This window comes from Budorcas taxicolor, chromosome 2 (assembly GCF_023091745.1).
Source record: "Budorcas taxicolor isolate Tak-1 chromosome 2, Takin1.1, whole genome shotgun sequence".
Classification (NCBI taxonomy): Eukaryota; Metazoa; Chordata; class Mammalia; order Artiodactyla; family Bovidae; genus Budorcas; species Budorcas taxicolor.
Genome location: NC_068911.1, coordinates 89,209,388 through 89,224,600, shown reverse-complemented (window position 1 = coordinate 89,224,600; position 15,213 = coordinate 89,209,388). Strand labels below are relative to the sequence as shown.

At 41.5% G+C, this 15,213-nt stretch overlaps 1 protein-coding gene across 1 annotated transcript; it reads right to left on the bottom strand.

Annotated features, from left to right (window-relative positions):
* Positions 1-293: 293 nt before the first annotated feature.
* On the bottom strand, positions 294-6,825 carry RBM43 (RNA binding motif protein 43). Its single transcript, XM_052653057.1, has 4 exons — positions 6,817-6,825; positions 3,022-3,229; positions 1,889-1,977; positions 294-1,134 (listed from the first exon to the last, which is right to left on the bottom strand). The coding sequence occupies exons 1-4, from the start codon at positions 6,823-6,825 to the stop codon at positions 403-405; spliced, it is 1,038 nt and encodes a 345-aa protein (XP_052509017.1). The 3' UTR covers positions 294-402.
* Between the last annotated feature and the right edge of the window lie 8,388 nt (positions 6,826-15,213).

The following is a 15,213-nucleotide window of genomic DNA, read 5'->3' as shown; positions in this document are numbered from 1 at the left end:
TTAGTGAGTTTTTTAAGTTTTATACCTTAGATATTATCTTTGGGTTTAACTCTTACTGATGGACAGCTACGTAACTTCAGACAAGGGTTTTTACCTTCTCAAATCCTAGTCTCTTCTCCTGTAGCATAAGAATGGCAATGCCTATGATGAAAGATGGTCACAAGAATTAAATGAGATAGGGAGTTCCCTGGCAGTCCAGTGGTTAGGACTTGGAGCTTCCAATGCAGGGGGCCCAGGTTTGATCCCTAGTTGGGGAACTAAGAACCCATAAGCTGTGTGATATAGCCAAAAAAAAATTAAATAAGATAATGTGTGTAAAGCTGGCATCATGCATGACATCACCACTGCTCAGTAAGGGAAGGAATCAATCAGCCCTTCTTGTTACTACTGCTGAGGATTTTATTACCTAACTTTTTGCCTTATTAATTCCATGACCTCTTTTTTAAACAAGTATGTGTCAGAAGGAGGCCCTATAACATCAATGTGTGTCTTATAGAAATTAACCAGAACATGAAGGTAACTCAAACTTAGCTGCTTGCATGCCAGCTTAATATTTTCTTTCTCTCTATCTTCCTTTCCTTCTAAAAGAAGTGTCTCCTTTCTAAGCTCAAGGTGAAGAGCATGTGAATATTTCTCAATGAACTCTTTCGCCTGTTTTTCATTGTTTGACTGAGAACTACCTTGAGCATTCTTTATACAAAGTGTGGTAATTTCACCATCCACTGTCTCTTGACATAGAACATGCAATGTTCTCAGTGTGCTTTCATAAAAGTCTGTCTTCTTTTTCAGGTAAAGGAAAGTATCTGTGTCAAGAACAAGACTTTCTCCTCTTTTCGTAGTCTCAGGTGTCAACCACCTGGGGGGCTTTAAAGAGTGACTGCTTCTCCGTGTACTTCCCCTGGGGCTCTGTCTGTTCCTATTTTTTTCTGAAAGAAAACTTGCTTTTAATAGCAAAGATTCTTTGAGCTTCTTGATAGCCAGAAATGTTCCTTGAACGGAGATTCTTCCATTGGCTTCCAAAGGACTTAAGCATAACGTTGGGATTTCCATTTTCAGGTCCATTACCAGACTTTCTAGACGGATTTGACTCCGAAAAACAGAAAGATCAAGGACAGCCTTTACAGAGCCGAAGACCTAAAATTAAACAGAAAAGTTAAAACAGCACCACCTAGGGGAAAGACTGCATAAATACATTCTTGTTTTGCCACTTTCTGTCTGCCCAGCAGCAGCCCTAATGAGTCCTCCAAGGGGCCCCACAACCTATCAAGGCCACAGTGTTCCTTTTGAGGTTCACAGTTCCTCACTGGATTCTCCCAAACAGAGTTGATTAAATATTATTTAGAGGCAGAATGCTTTTTTGAATCAAAGTTTTAAGCAGAACGCATAGATAAACTGTTGCAGGGGTGCTCTGTGGATAGGGGTCCCTGGAGAGAGCCCTCCCTCCTCATGAGAAGGTCACTGGATGGCTGCAGAGAACCCTACCTTTGTTACAGAATAGTTTTAAATCAATGCTTTGAATTTTACTTTTTCCTCTTACTTCCTCCTTACCTGTGTCTTCAAAGCTCCTTTTTAATGTTCATCCAAATTGGTTTTTTACCCCACAAAATAAGTCTTTAGATAGATGCCAGACATCATCCATGACAGTATAAGAGCTCATTGTCACTTTAAAAGTATCAAGAGCATCATAGAAAAACAGGAAAATAGAACAAGCAATAACCAAAAAACTCTCAAGACATAGGTTTGGCTTTTAACATTGACCCAGGTTAAGGACCTTGCACTTTCTTTCTAGAAGTCATGGGGTGAGGGTGCTTTGTGCCTCCCGTGTAGGAGACACTTGGCAGAAAACATGGGATCTAGACAATCAACATGCCTTCAGCATCACACCTACCTTTTCACTGAAGTGGGAGACTATGAGTTGAGCAGATCCAACCATGCCTTCTATATAGTGTTTCTTTTTCCTGACGACATTCTCTGCAACTAAGTGGAAGGGGGGCCTTCAGAAAGTTTTGTGGCATAATACAGTAATAATTATTTTAATTAATAGTAATAGAGATGTTCAGTTCTTTTAAAACACCTTTTCTGTTTTTCCTCTAAATTCAGCATTTAAATCCTTTTTCCTTCTAGTTTAACATATTAAAATTTAAACATATATATATATAACACATGTTTGTTATATATGTTACATATGTAACAAACACCTAAAAGTAAATCCCCCACCACTCTGTTAATTACAGTCATGAGGAGACTTCACCTTTCTGAATCCAGGATATCACACTGTTCTGGCTGGTTTTCCTCCAATTCACTGGCTGACCTGCTCAGTCTCCTTCACCAATTCTCCTTCCCTCCCCCTTCTCTCAAGGCATGCACCATCCACGAGGCTAGAAGGGTGAACAGCTCCGCACACCCAACTTTCTCACCTATGTCAGGTGTAGGCCAGGGAGAGACTGGCTCAATGTGACCTCAGACCCAAGCCATATTTCCCCAGTCCAACTTTGCCATTAATAAAACAGTACTTGTTTATGAAGTTATGGATAGCTTTTGTGGGGCTTTTTTCTGTATTTTGCAAGTTTTCTACAATAAAATGTATCACCTTTATCTCATGATATAGATGGATATAAAATACAGAAAACAAGAAGTCTTTAAGACTTTTTCGGTTGCTGACAACTCTATCATAAGGCACTTTCACATATATTCTTCCTAACGCACTATTGTGCCACTTTTATATTCAAGAATAGAATTACTGTTTTTTAAATTTAAACTTTACAAATCCCATGAATTATTTTGTTGTTGTTTTTGTTGCTGCCATTGTTTAGTCACTAAGTTGTGTCCTTCTCTTTGTGACTCCATGAACTGCAGCACACCAGGCTTCCCTGTCCTTCACTATCTCAGAGTTTGCTCAGACTCATGTCCATCAAGTTGGTGATGCTATCCAACCATCTCATGAATTATTCTACTGCAGTTCAATTTTTAATTTCATTCCAGAAGTATTTCTAAGGTTATAAACATTTGATTTGGAAATACCTGTTTTTTCTTTGAATGTTACATATGCAACTCCCTTCGTTCTTGTTGGATATATCACATCTTCAACAACGCCACCCCCACTGTCAGTATCTTCAAAGCGAATCTTCACTACTGTGGTCAGTAACTGGTCATCAAGATCAGTTGGAAGACCAGCAACTACAACTGTTCTTTCAGAAGCTTTGGATTCCTTAACATTCAAAACTGATGCCTGTGAAAGAAACAATACGACACTTTTTAAGGATATGATTCTACTTAATATAGGCAATATTACACACCAGTGGGAAAGGCTATTTTATTTAATAGACTTTATTCAATAAAGGCCCTCTGGGACTGATCAGATACCTGAAGAGAAAAATAAGGAAAGGAGCCTGGCCTCACAACATATACCATCATAAATGCTATATAAATTTGAGAGTTAAAATGGAAAATGTAAAACCTTTTTTTTAAGAAATGGAAAACACTGCTTAATATTTGTCAGATGTTAGAAAGACCTAAAAATAATAGTAATCACAAAGGAAAAAATTAAGAAAGAGTTTTCTAAATCAAATTTTTTTTTAAGTCAAGCTAATCACAAAATGTGGTAGTTTGGAGTTGACTGTCTTCTTGAATGTAGAGTTGAAAGTACATAAGACAATAGAAATACATTCTCTTTTTGGTCAAAACTAGGGAAAAGTCACCATAAAAAAATAAATGAAACCCTACCAATAATATTGAGACTGCAGTGGAGTAAACCCTACCTTTCAGCACACATCTAGATACAACCCAACCACTGAGCACATGCTATTGCAGACCATGGAACCCTGGACACAGGATCAGCTGCAAGCAGATCCTTCCCTGAGTTCACTCTCGGTTCACTTCAGTTCAGTCGCTCAGTCGTGTCCGACTCTATGTGACCGCATGAACTGCAGCATGCCAGGCCTCCCTGTCCATCACCAACTCCCAGAGGTTACCCAAACTCATGTCCATTGAGTCGGTGATGCCATCCAACCATCTCATCCTCTGTCATCCCCTTCTCCTCCTGCCTTCAAACTTTCCCAGCATCAGGGTCTTTATAGTGAGTCAGTTCTTCGCATCAGGTGGCCAAAGTATTGGAGTTTCAGCTTCAACATCAGTCATTCCAATGAACACCCAGGAGTGATCTCCTTTAGGATGGACTGGATAGATCTCCTTGCAGTCCAAGGGACTCTCAAGAGTCTTCTCCAACACCACAGTTCAAAAGCATCAATTCTTTGGTGCTCAGCTTTCCTTACAGTCCAACTCTCACGTCCATACATGACCACTGGAAAAACCATAGCCTTGACTAGACGGACCTTTGTTGACAAAGTAATGTCTCTGCTTTTTGATATGCTGTCTAGGTTGGTCATAACTTTCCTCCAAAGAGTAAGCGTCTTTTAATTTCATGGCTGAAATCACCATTTGCAGAGATTTTGGAGCCCAAAAAAATAAAGTCTGACACTGTTTCTACTGTTTCCCCATCTATTTGCCAGGAAGTGATGGGACCGGATGCCATGATCTTAGTTTTCTGAATGTTGAGCTTTAAGCCAACTTTTTCATTCTCCTCTTTCACTTTCATCAAGAGACTCTTTAGTTCTTCTTCACTTTCTGCCATAAGGGTGGTGTCATCTGCATATCTGTGGTTATTGATATTTCTCTTGGCAATCTTGATTCCACCTTGTGCTTCATCCAGCCCAGCATTTCTCATGATGTACTCTGCATATAAGTTAAATAAGCAGGGTGACAATATACAACCTTGACGTACTCCTTTTCCTATTTGGAACCAGTCTGTTGTTCCATGTCCAGTTCTAACTGTTGCTTCCTGACCTGCATATAGGTTTCTCAAGAGGCAGGTCAGGTAGTCTGGTATTCCCATCTCTTTCAGAATTTTCAACAGTTTATTGTGATCCACACAGTCAAAGGCTTTGGCATAGTCAATAAAGCAGAAATAGATGTTTTTCTGGAACTCTCTTGCTTTTTCAATAATCCAACAGATGTTGGCAATTTGATCTCTGGTTTCTCTGCCTTTTCTAAAACCAGCTTGAACATCTGGAAGTTCACAGTTCATGTATTGCTGAAGCCTGGCTTGGAGAATTTTGAGCATTACTTTACTAGCGTGTGAGATGAGTGCAATTGTGTGGTAGTTTGAGCATTCTTTGGCATTGTCTTTCTTTGGGTTTGGAATGAAAACTGACCTTTTCCAGTCCTGTGGCCACTGCTGAGTCCTCCAAATTTGCTGGCATATTGAGTGCAGCACTTTCACAGCATCATCTTCTGGGATTTGAAATAGCTCAACTGGAATTCCATCACCTCCACTAGCTTTATTTGTACTGATGCTTCCTAAGGCCCACTTGAGTTCACATTCCAGGATATCTGGCTCTAGGTGAGTGATCACACCCTCGTGATTGTCTGGGTCGTGAAGATCTTTTTTGTACAGTTCTTCTATGTGTTCTTGCCACCTCTTTTTAATATCTTGTTTCTGTTAGGTCCATAGCATTTCTGTCCTTTATTGAGCCCATCTTTGCATGAAATGTTCCCCTGATATCTCTAATTTTCTTGAAGAGCTCTCTAGCCTTTCCCATTCTATTGTTTTCCTCTATTTCTTCATCACTGAGGAAGGCTTTCTTATCTCTCCTTGCTATTCTTTGGAACTCTTCATTCAAATGGGTATATCTTTCCTTTTCTCCTTTGCTTTTTCGCTTCTCTTCTTTTCACAGCTATTTGTAAGGCCTCCTCAAACAGCCATTTTGCCTTTTTGCATTTCTTTTTCTTGGGGATGGTCTTGATCCCTGTCTCCTGTACAATGTCACAAACCTCCATCCACAGTTCATCAGGCCCTCTGTCTATCAGATCTAGTCCCTTAAATCTATTTCTCACTTCCACTGTATAATCATAAGGGATTATGATTATAATACACTCTCTCTTAACTTCTTTTATTAATGTTTTAATTTATTCCCCAGCTCATTTAGGGAACTGGACCTATAAACTTCTCCCAGTGCTTGTATAGGTAGTCCAGCCTGATTGCACCAGAACGTGGATATAATCTATTCCTAAATTATCCCCAAGGAGGACAGGATGTCTCATGGGTCCAAGTCATGGTTGATCAATCACAAAGATGTCTTGGTTTTCAGTTCAGAGGACTCTGTATACTCAGAGTCAGACGTTACTGGTGATAGGCAAACTGCTTCTGACCTCCCAGATAAGGAAAACAGTCTAAGCACACATACAATGTCCTATCCCAAAAGTACATTAAAATGAAAATGAAAATAGAATTAAAAAGAGAATAAATCCAGTTAAGGGGAGCAATCAGCAGCACAGGAGAGATTCCAGCAAATTTCTTGAAGACTGGAAAGACATAAAAGTATGTGGAAGGATATGATAGGGGAAACCCAGAGTAAAGAAGTGAGGGCTGCAATGGAAAGGGGACAACCTTCTTGGCAGAACCTCAGAAATTAAAAAAGGGACCAAAACCAGAATGATTAGTTGAAAAGCTAGCAGCAAGACAAAACTAACTGAACATTCTAGGGAGAATCTGACCTGCTAGTATGGGTGCTGGCACCCCAGAGCAAACACCCCTCCCCTGCTTTCTGGTATTTGAAAAAGCCCAAGCCTAAAGACCATCAGAAAATTAAAGCATGGCATGTTTGGAATAAATTACAGACTACAAATAAAGACTCTATTTGACACAGCTGCTAGGAATATTTTTTTGTAACTGGAAAAAGGAAAAACACACATGATATTGGACCAAAAGGAGAAAAAGTAATACAGGATCTATTAGACCCTGCTGTAAGCAATACTTACTGTTTGCATAATGACATGAACACTCTCATAAACTTTTAGATGAATTCTGTAAAAATCTTCAAAATTACTGAAGACTTAAATATGATTACAGAATAATATGGAATCATTCAACCCTAAAGGCAAAACTAACAGAAGCTGAGAAAAAAAGAAAAATCTAACTTATATTACAGAAAATCATGTAAATACTATCAAGATCTTAAGTGTTTTATGAAAGAAACAAAAATAATTCATAAGAGAATTTAAAATACTATTAAAACTTCCAAACTTGGAAGAAGGGAAAAGGCAGAGTTCACTTCCGTGAAATCGTCATTTATCACAACAGGAATTCAATAGAAAATGACTGAAGCCAATAATAACTGATCTCTCAGTATCTCCTTTGACATTTCAGCCTGTAGTTATTAAAATAGGGTGGCAAAAATGTACCTGCCTTTCTTAGAATACATAATATCTTGTCAATCAGTTGATCAATTAACTAATACAGTATTAACTAAGCATGTGTTCTATCCCTGGCAATATGTTGGGTACCAAAGATGACGCACACAGATATAAAACACCCCTTACCCTGAAATTGTTCCACCATAAAAATTTACTGAACATTTATTATGTGTGGGGCACCTGGACAGGCTTTAGGATTACCAAAACACAAAGGGGACCTCCCTTATGGGCGAGGAGGAGGCAGACACATACATAAATCATTTTAGCAGTGCCTGGTAGACACGAAAAGAGGAAGGTCTTCTTTACAAGAACAGACCAACAACCGAAAATGTGGAAAGGATACAAGACCATTCACAAGAAAATGCTAAAACACACAATAGAAGCCATTCAGAATTAGGAAGCAAGATTAGTGCTGGCTAAAGCAGTCAAAGAAGGCTTCATGAAAGAGAGACCTTGATGGCTGAGGTCAAATTTTAATTAGTGGTCAAATTTAATTAACAATGCAAACAGAGTTCGCAGCAAAACAAAGGGACAGAGGAGTGGAGGATGCAAATAACTTCTGTTGAGACAAAGAAAGCAAAGGTCCTTCGTGTCTCCTAAAAGGGAAATTCATAATTGACTCTGTTATGTTAGGTACTTTCAATGGAGCAAAACAGTTTCTTAAAATATTTGGGACAACTCGATTGCATAGGAGACAGGAAAAATATAAAAATGTGTTCCTGCATTCTAGCCCCAAGTGTAAGATGTAATTATCTCAAAATAGTTCTAGAAGAAGAAAAAAAAATGACGGACAATTCAGACATTCAGGGAATCTTGTTTCATACAAGGTTTGTCTTGACTTACTATGCATCTGGCTCTAACAGTCCGTGGTTAAAGTGGCTAATGAATAAGCATCCTTTTTGTCCTTCATCAATATCAAAGAAAACCTTTCAATCAATTTAAATTCAGAAAATCTTACTTCTTCGCCACTACCTTCAGCAATACTAGTGTCATATTTCTTTATTCAAATGTCTAAAATTTATCTTTGAAATCAACAGACTGCTGTTCATCTCTTCCATCCATCATTAAGAAGAAAAAGAGAGGTCTTGGAGATAGCCCTTTCAACAGTTGTCACATGGAGATACAAATTTTTTTAAATAAGAGCAACATTCTGACCAGGAGCTATCAAGGTGATGGCATTTTCCCTGTATCAGTGATAACGTTTTAAGAGACTTTTGACCATCCTATCAGAAAGCAAAAAGATATAAAGAAAAACTGAATTTATTTTTGTAAGGAAAGCGCTGCTGCTGCTGCTGCTGCTGCTGCTGCTGCTGCTGCTGCTGCTGCTGCTGCTGCTGCTGCTGCTGCTGCTGCTGCTGCGTCGCTTCAGTCGTGTCCGACTCTGTGCGACCCCAGAGATGGCAGCCCACTAGGCTCCCCCGTCCCTTCGTTTACCTACATTCCTTTTCTTAAAATTGGTTTCATTCACGTTGCCTTTACCACCCTCGGTAAACAAAATCACACTTTAAACTCACAACTGCTTTGGCGTTTCTCACCTGAAATGAAAGGCCCCTGCCACTGTTTTCAGGCGCTTGATGGAAAAAAGGAGCCTGCCTGCTTAGTCGCCCTGTCTTGTCCCGTGCTGTGGGAACCCCCTGGACTGTAGACCTCCAGGCTCCTTTCTGTCTATGGGATTTCCCAGGCGAGAACACTGGAGTGGGTTGCCATGTCCTCCTCCAAGGGATTTTCCCCACCCGATGGAAAGAACACGGAAGTCTAAATCTTAAATTTGCTAACAATTCTTGCGAGGCATCAAAGATGGTGACAACACAAAGCCTTTTGTGTCTAGAGAAAGAACTAAGGCCACAAGAGAAAAGAATTCCCGCTAAGACACCACGCTGCTTTCCCAACTTGTGTCCTTGGCTCCAACTCTTCGGGCTGGCCCTTTAACAAAGGAAACGGTGGCCTCCATTTCTGGGCAATTCTCTGCGCTCCTGTTCCCCAAAGCGTGGGAGGACAACAGTTAGCCCTAACACTGCCACTCCCCGACCAAACGGCTGTGTCCGGGACAGCGGGGCACTCGGTGCGGGAGGCGGCCGCGGCGATGCGCGCCTTCGGAGCTGGCCGCACAGCCGCGGTCAATTTCAGGAGCGCGCTCAACTGCCACCCCGGCAGGTGCGGAAAGGCTGGGCTGGGTTTGCCTCTGGGGTCCCTCCTCGCGCCTCCTCCGGTCACCCCTCACTCACGCCTGTCCTCCGGATCTTGGGGGACCGGATGACGACACGGGGACCACTCCGCCCTGCAAAACCCAAAACAAAAGCAACTTGCCATGGCGGAGAAGAGACTCGCCTTCGGCTGCCGGCGGGGCCCAGAGCTGGGGGAGCCTGGGCGGGCGCACAGGTTTTGGTTTCGGTTTTCTGTTCCCGCTCTCTTGGAGACCGCCCCTCCACCCCACCCCGCGGTTCTGCGGCCTGGAGGCCTCGGGAGGGGAGCAGGGACCTGGGACAGCGGCTGTCAGGACGCCCCCGATAGTTTTGCAACTTTTGAAACCAAGCTGGAGAGAGGCCAGAGGATTCCTCAGTGGGAGTGCGGGGATTCTCCCTGCGGCTGTGTCCTGTGCGCAGTAGAATCTGAATGATCCTTCTTTACGCCCTCTAGCCCTGTTCCCACTACGCGGTGCTTGTTTCTCCTCTACCCAGGGCCAGTAGCCAGGTGCGCAGGGCCCAGGATGGACGGCTCACTTTCCCTGCCAAAAAAGAGCTCAGCACCCTGTCCACCCTGTGCTCAGATTCCTCAGCCAGACACCTACTGGGACACAGGGAATCTATATACATAGCTTCAGAGTCAAAGAGGGCATGAATAAGAAAACAAGGTGGCTGACTAGTATGCAGAAATCCAATTCCACGACTAAGAAACACAAGCTGATATCAGAACAGAATCCCTTTCTCTGAGGATTAGATTGGCAAAAATTAAAAAGTCTTGGTAATACCCACTGTTGGCCAGTGTGGGGAAGCATCAATGTTGCTGCAACTGTAGACAGGTATAAACATTTTAAGGATTTTGGCCCCTCTCAAAAATGTAAAGTGCAAAATTAAAAAAAAAAAAACAGTTAAAATGCATAAATCCTTAGAATTAGCAACTCCATTTTCAGAACTGAACTGAAGTTACAGTGCACAAGAATAACTAAGATATTGTACAGAAATTTTAACTGTGCATTGCTTGAAGTACAATTTTTTTTTTAGACACTGGCATCCACCAGTTTAACCAAGAATATAACTATTTATTATATGGCCAATAATGGCACATTTAATGAGCCAGGCCTAGGGCTATGAAGATTTTAAAACAGTGAGGTAAATCTATGTGCAATTCCCCAATTATATTTTATATTCAGATCCCTGCACTTAAAAGCCCACTCTAATGTCCGATAAGCATGTAAAATTTAGTGAGAACTTCCTCCCATTCTTCTCTCTTGGTAAACTGCACTAGCACCCACCAAGGAGCTGAAATTCAAGACTCACTTGCCCTCCTTAATCCCTCTTTTCCCAGCTGGGTTAGTACGTTCCATTAACTGCACACTCTCCAACTTCATTTCTACCACCCAAATCAACCCAGCCTTTTGGCCTTGTTCCCCGTCAATTCATTCCGGATACCACACCCAGTAAGATATTTTTTAAATGTACATCAGGTTTGATCACTGTTCAACACTTCATTGTTTTTCCATTGCACTTTGAGTAAGATTTACATCCCCACCAAGGGGGTTTCCCTGGCCCTGCTTCTACCTCTTGGCCTTGTTGGCTCCTCCCTGATATTCACTTAACTGCCTCACTGCTTTCAGTGAAGCCTTAGCTCAAATGAGCCCTCTTCAGAGAGACTCTGATCACCGAGTCCAAATTTGTCCCCCTAGTTATTATCCCATCTTAATAACACTCACCTTTTTCTAAACTATCTGCATACCTTCATTTCTTTTCTCTTAACCCATCACCTGCACCAACACAACATATAGTAGGGTAGTAGGAAGGGGGACCCCTTCAAGGCAGGAGACTGGGCTTTTGTCTAACACTCAGAAATGAACTGTCCGAGGAGACATATGTGCTGGCAGAACAAGACATTTTTGGGGAAAGGGGCAATGGGATGGAGAGCGAGAGGGTAAGGGAATCCAGGAGAATGGCTCTGCCATGTGGCTGACAGGCTCAGGTTTTATGGTGATGGGATTAGTTTCCAGGCTCTCTGGCCAATCATCCTGACTCAGGGTCCTTCCTGGTGTGCTGTGCATTGCTCAGCCAAGATGAAATCCAGCAAGAAGGATTCTGGGAGAGTGGTAGGACATATGGGCTGGCATCTCCTCTCTCCTTTTGGCCTATCCTGAATTCTTCCGGTGGGTAGCAGCTTGTTAGTTATGATAACTCAAGCAAGTGCCTACTATCAGGCCTGGCCAGGATGGGCAGTTTTGCTCAATGGTTTCCCTAACAGTAGTACTGCTCGCCAATATTCTGCTTGTCCTCAGTTCAATTTCATGTGGAGGGACTGGCCTCCCTTTGATGCTAGACATGGTCATAAGATTCATTCAGCCAAGAAATGTAGGGAGAATTGATATGTCTAATATTTGGATGGGAGAATTTCACTGCTTTAGCCCAAGAGCCGCCCATGTTCTCTTTGCCTTGGTGCTCATAGAAGCATGTATTGAAAGGAACATGTGTCAGTGAGCCCACACATAGAACACAGCTGCAAGAGGGAGTTGCCTGAACCCATAACAAAATTTACATGATTACGAAATAACTTTGATGTTTAAAACCACTGAGCCTTTTTTCAGCAATATCACCTAGCATACTCTTATTAGTATATCGAAGACACTAGAATAAAAGAACACCATGAAAATATCTGCAAATCACACATCTGGTCAGGGATTTGTGTTCAGAATACACAAAGAACTGTTACAACTCAAAAATAAGATAACCCACTTTAAAATGGACAAAAATTGAATAGACATTTTGTCAAAGAAGATACATGAATGACTAATATGCACATGAAAATGTGCTCAACATCATTAGTCATTAAAGAAATGCAAATTAAAACAATGAAATTTCACTCCATACTGACTGTAATCAAAAAGACAGATAACAGCAAATGTCAAGAATGTGGAGAAATGAGAACTCTCATGCATTGCTGGTGGGGAAGTAAAATGTTACAGCCATCTTTTAATATAGTTGATTAGTTTTTCTGCATAAAGTTACCATGTGACCAGGAAAATTCACTCCTGAATAATCCCCCAAGAGAAATGAAAACATGCAAACACTTACAAGCAAAAATTCATAACATTATACATAATAGCTAAGAAGCAGAATTAACCCAAATGGCCATCAGTTGCTTAATAGATAAATAAAATGCATTATGTTGATATATATATATATATATACACACAGGTAATACTGCTTGGAAATAAAAAGGAATGAAATACTGATATATGCTATAACAAGGAGGAAGCTCAAGAAAATCCTGCTAAGTACAAAAACACTAGACACATAGTGCCACACTTAACCAGAAAAGACAACTATGTGAAGAGAGAAAGTAGAAAAGCAGTGCCTTGGGCTGGAGGTGGAAACAAAGATTAACTGTAGATGGACATGAATACCATAATCCCAGTTGGGAATCCCTCCTTTGCAGGGAATAATGAGAGATCTCAGAATAGAGTCAACAATGCAGGGCTAACTCACCTGTGGAATCAAACCCGGCCTAGATTGGCCTTTAACACTGTATGTGCCAACTATTTCAACTTGTATGTGCTTATAGCATTCCGGATACACTACCCTGCAAAATGACTCCTTGGCATATTGAATATTCCAAACTGAAGGAAATGTGAGGTACTAGAAGGACTTTCTGAACTTCTCCCAAAGCAGGTCGTAAAATTCTCATGTGAGAGGTGCTCTGCCTGTACCCATGGGAAAGGAACAGCCTGATCTCCAGAGACAGAGAGATACAGAGAGGAATCTGAGTGAATAGGCTTCACTAAGCTGGGAAAGATAGAGGGCAGGAGGAGAAGGGGACGACAGAGGATGAGATGGTTGGATGCCATCACCGACTCAACGGACATGGGTTTGGGTAGACTCGGGCAACTGGTGATGGACAGGGAGGGCTGGCGTGCTGCGGTTCATGGGGTCGAAAAGAGTTGGACACGACTGAGCGACTGAACTGAACTGAACTGAAGCTCCCCTCCCTTTATTATAGTTAGCTGATGTTGCTTAGTCATTAAGTCCTGTCTGACTCTTTATGACCCCATGGACTTAGCCTGCCAGGCTCCTCTGTTTATGGGATTTTCCAGGCAACATTACTGGAGTGCGTTGCCGTTCCTTTTCTAAGGGATCTTCCCCACCCAGGGACTGAACCCTTGTCTCCTACACTGGCAGGCAGATTCTTTACTGCTGAGTCAGTGGGGAAGCACGCTTAGCTGATACTCTGTATCCTGTCATTGCCCTCCTTCTACCATCACTCTTCAACTCTAGCAAGGAGACACTCAGGTGTAACCATTTCTTCTGGCCTTAATTTCCTTATGAAGGTTCCCAAAAGGAGAAGGCAATGGCAACCCGCTCCAGTACTCTTGCCCGGAAAATCCCACGGGTGGAGGAGCCTGGTAGGCTGCAGTCCATGGGGTCGTGAAGAGTCAGACACACTGAGCGACTTCACTTTCACTTTTCACTTTCACATATTGGAGAAGGAAATGGCAACCCACTCCAGTGTTCTTGCCTGGAGAATCCCAGGGACGGGGGAGCCTGGTGGGCTGCCGTCTATGGGGTCGCACAGAGTCGGACACGACTGAAGTGACTTAGCAGCAGCATGTCACATAAAACTGATATTAAATAAATGTGTATACTTTTCTTCTCTTAATCTGTCTTTGTCAATGTAATTTCCATATCCAGCCAGGCACTCTAAGAGGCTTAAGGAAAACTTGTGTCTCCCACACCGAGTCAGACTGTCTCTGAGGAATCATGACTCCAAATGTGGCCAAAATAATCCTGGCAGTTTATTACTAAAACTACATCCAAAAGAAAAACATTTAACCTTTTATAGGCCCAGTTAGAAAGCTTCCTATCTCAGTACACTTTTTTCTGTCTCACAGCCTAAGTAAAATCAAGTTGGCTGACATTTTTCTGAATGTTTTTAATCTGTGATACCAGAAAAAAACAAAGCCTATTACTAGATATGTTACCTGTATCTTGATAATTACTTATCTTCTTAAGATGTGGTATTCATTGTAAAGATCTCCAAAGATAGGATGGAAAGAAAGTTATTTTTAAAGGGGTAGCTGTCAGTGCTGAAATGCAGCAGTGGGATAGTTCTTCACTGCACAATTTATACAAGTATAGGACTGATGCCTACCTTTCCAGAAAGCAATTGTAGCCATAAGTTAAGATCCTTAAAAGTTAACTTAAAAGCCATAACTTAAGATCCTCAACATATCAACCTAACAAGTATCACCTTGAAATAAGGTCAGCAATGCAGAAAGATATTGGGTAACAAGATATACAAGGGTTTATGGACAACTTATCACTTCTAAGTGTGAAAAAAATGGAAACAATCTTAATGTCAAACAATTGGGGAAATAATAGCCTAGGATATAGTCATAAGATTAAATGTAACATGATTAAAAAATGAAAAACTAGAAAAGAGGACATAAAAATATTTTCCATTATCCATGAGGGTAAAGTGTTAATGATTTTTATCATCTTCATCATACTTTGTGTATTTTTCAAGAATAAGCATCCTTTTCTTTTAAGTATCAACTAGATATTGTTAATGCTATTCACTCTCCAGTGTTCTTGCCTGGAGGGTCCCAGGGATGGGGGAGCCTGGTGGGCTGCCGTCTATGGGGTCGCACAGAGTCGGACACAACTGAAGCAACTTAGCAGCAGCAGCAGCATACAGTTTTGGCTTTCTGCCTTCCAAGCATATGATGGGACTGAATATCCAAATTCCTTTACAGTTGGGTGG